The sequence below is a fragment of the Atta cephalotes genome (assembly GCF_000143395.1).
Source record: "Atta cephalotes unplaced genomic scaffold scaffold00021, whole genome shotgun sequence".
In the NCBI taxonomy this organism is placed as follows: Eukaryota; Metazoa; Arthropoda; class Insecta; order Hymenoptera; family Formicidae; genus Atta; species Atta cephalotes.
This window is the reverse complement of record NW_012130085.1, coordinates 4536869-4540229: the sequence shown is the minus strand read 5'-3', so window position 1 is coordinate 4540229 and position 3361 is coordinate 4536869. Positions and strand designations below refer to the sequence as shown.

Genomic DNA, 3361 nt, shown 5'->3' with positions numbered 1-3361 from the left:
ACACTAACGACTAACGTAACGACTACACTAACTACTACTACTACACTACACTAACTACTACACTACTACACTACTACTACTACTACTACTACTACTACACACTACACACACACACACACACACACACACACACACACACACACACACACACACACACACACACACACACACACACACACACACACACACACACACAGTTTTAATATTTATCCGAATTATATAGATATTTATGATTTTGAGTGGGTCCTGTTGATTTCATTTTACTAAAGAACTATTTAAAAAATGCATAACTCGTTATCAAATCCCATGTACTTCTTTTAACGTCTAATAATACGTTTTTATTTGCAAATAAAAGATATCTAAAGTGAAAGAGATATTTCGACATATAGTTTTAATTTTGCATATTAATTATCAACATCAAAGTTTTTATAATTAAAAATGTGTCATTTAATATTCTAGTAACTTTAAAATTGGAAAATCTACCTTTTAGAGAATTAATTACACAAAGATTATCCTTGTGACAGATTATAGAAATATATAACCTGACAGAAGATGTTTTGGGTCTGTATTTTAGCTGTATGTATATGTATGGCTATCGATAACCATTCGTGTCGATAACTAACGATAGTCAAATATATAAGAACGATCCTGAAAAAAAAGATGTGGTTCTCATTGTCGTTATTTAATGTAGAATTCACATAGCGTACAACATCCGATGTACGACAATACGATATTCAATAAGAGAATTCGATTCTAATTAGCGATATTTTTGCCCTACAATTATAAGAAGATCATAATTCATGGATACTCCTTTATGTCATCCGAGAATATATTTCGAATGTTTCTCGACTATTATGTTATCTTTAACGTTCTAACAAAGATGGAATGATATGTCTGAGTGAAACCGGAAACACAATAAAAAGCACAGGCAATAGGAATAAGGAATAAGAAATTTCAATCTATCAGAAATCCATTCTAATATACATGGTCTCTAATAGGTCAAAATTTATTATTTCTGTTCCTGTATTGTCTATACTTTTCATTGTGTTTCCGGCTTCGGATAGGAATCTGAACCCACGATGCATATCTGAACCCAACACGAGAGAATTCGTCGCAAGATCACATGTGGCACGGGCAACGATTACGCGTGCTACAAATTAATAATTTCAAGCTCGTTCACGCGTCATGTGAATGTGGAGTACTCGTGATGGTGGGCGAGCGCAGTCTTAGATGGGAAAAACCGTCATACGGTTCTTACATGGAGGGGGATGGTCGCGAAGAAAGGAGCGTAGATCCGTCGTGTACAGCGGATCTGGAAATGCAGGGACACATCGCCGGTTCTCAGTCACAGTATCGCGTCCTCTCAGTTCGCCTCGATATAGCTGTTGATGACTGCGTTCCTCTTTCGTTTCTTTTCTTCCGTAATTTCATCCGGTCCGCGAAAGTGGGTTTTCTCCTTTCTCTTTCTTTTTCTCTTCTTCTCGACATTCATGAATTTTTATAAATGTTGCACGCTTTTCTTTTCTCATGGAGTACATACATCAATACATCTTATTATTTGCATTATTATAAGAAGATAAGAAGATGTATGTGGATTTTAGATTTTGATTAATTTGATCAAGAAAATTTTTTCGTGCAGTTATCGCAATGGAGACTGAATGTATGTAATAGGAGTTTTGCTTGAGAAGTAAAGGAACGTTTTGACGCGGCGATCGCTGCCTCAAAAAAAAACAACGAAGAGGAAATTCGAAGAACACATATTGCAACCTCATGAAGCAACCATCATGACCATGATTTTGCGAACATGTCTTTGTCTCAATCTTTTGACGGTAGGATTTATGTGTAATACATATGCATAATCACGATTAATGTAAAGATACATATCATATAATACATAGCACATTTAGTGGAGAAAAACTTAAGAAAGATTAATCTATCACAAAATAATTTTTATATGCACTGATTTTTTTTCTTATTCACGCATATCTATATATATGTCAGGATTAAGTTAGTAAGTGAATTATAAGTAAAATTAATCCGATAAATTTTACATTGACATAAATACGGATGAAAATATTTTCATAAATGATTATTGATTTTTTTATATTTGCAAGTATTAGCAAATTGACATTTGCAAATATTAACAAATTGCCATTGACATTGGCATTCTACGTTGACGTCACTTCAAGATTCTTGAGTTACTAAAATGCCAATCGCGAACTGATGATTACTATTTCTTAAGTTTTCTAATAATAACTGGTAAATGAATCGGCAAAACAATTACGTTACATAATCTTATTATTTTCATGTTTATAATGATGAATTTCGTAAAGCAGTATTGGCGTTGATAACGAAAGTGGATGTTTGCGCAAAAAGATACTTAATATAATAAAAATAACTCAATTTTAATTTAATAAGGATGCAAATCGAAAGAATTTACACATGATTATTAAAAGTATAAATGCTAGCTGGTAGAGCTACATTAAGATCTGGAAAAAAAAATAAAATTAAAACTGCATTATAATTAATATTTTATCATCTAAAATTAATTTTACAATATATAAGTTCTTATTTTCTTACAGCTTTTTAATTAATATCCACTAGCAACGAAGGAAAATCCATTCTTATTCCTTGACTTGTAATTTATCTAACAAATTTTGAAGAATTTAGGAAAATGATTTATAAGACGAATAGTCTTAGGATAATTTAGGTACAAAATTACTCACATTTTACATACAACAATTACAGCTTTAAATTGTGATGAATTATAGGTGTTTAAGTCTGTCAAAGAAGTGTATGTTATTTTACATATATTCAACGGTAATGGCTCGAGATAATTTACGTAACTGCATTTGTGTGCCAGTAAAGCAGCTGATTGTTCCGTATATTCATCGAATACAATCTATCACGCATATATTCACATCATCGTTCGATCGAAACTGACACCGACATGATTTGTGGAAGGTGTTCATGAAAGTTGATGCCGAGGATGCATTCGTGAGAGGCACCGGTTCCTATTCTATTCCGAAGAGTTCGATGCACGAACGCGCGATACCGTGAAGATGGCGTGAATGGAAGTATAACAGAGGAGGAAGCCTCTCTCTCCATGCTATTGAGTAGTATAGCACGTGCGTGACTATCAATACAGCCAAATTCACTCAAAAAGATACAATCAAAAGGATCAACTCTGTTTCCAAAGTAATTTGACTACATTGTAAACTGATAATCATTTATCATATTCTTTTGATATTATATGGTTTTTTTTATATGGTTGTTGGATTTTAAGTATTATTCAGAATTTTTTTTAAGAGAGAGAGAGAGAGAGAGAGAGAGAGAGAGAGAGAGAGAGAGAGAAGAATAA

At 32.9% G+C, this 3361-nt stretch overlaps 1 protein-coding gene across 1 annotated transcript in view; it reads left to right on the top strand.

Annotated features, from left to right (window-relative positions):
* Positions 1 to 1784: 1784 nt before the first annotated feature.
* LOC105619414 overlaps positions 1785 to 3361 on the top strand; it is a 9247-nt gene continuing 7670 nt past the window's right edge. The window contains exon 1 of the mRNA XM_012200935.1: positions 1785 to 1829. Within this exon, the coding sequence (XP_012056325.1) occupies positions 1785 to 1829 (45 nt within the window). The remainder of the gene's footprint in view (positions 1830 to 3361) is intronic.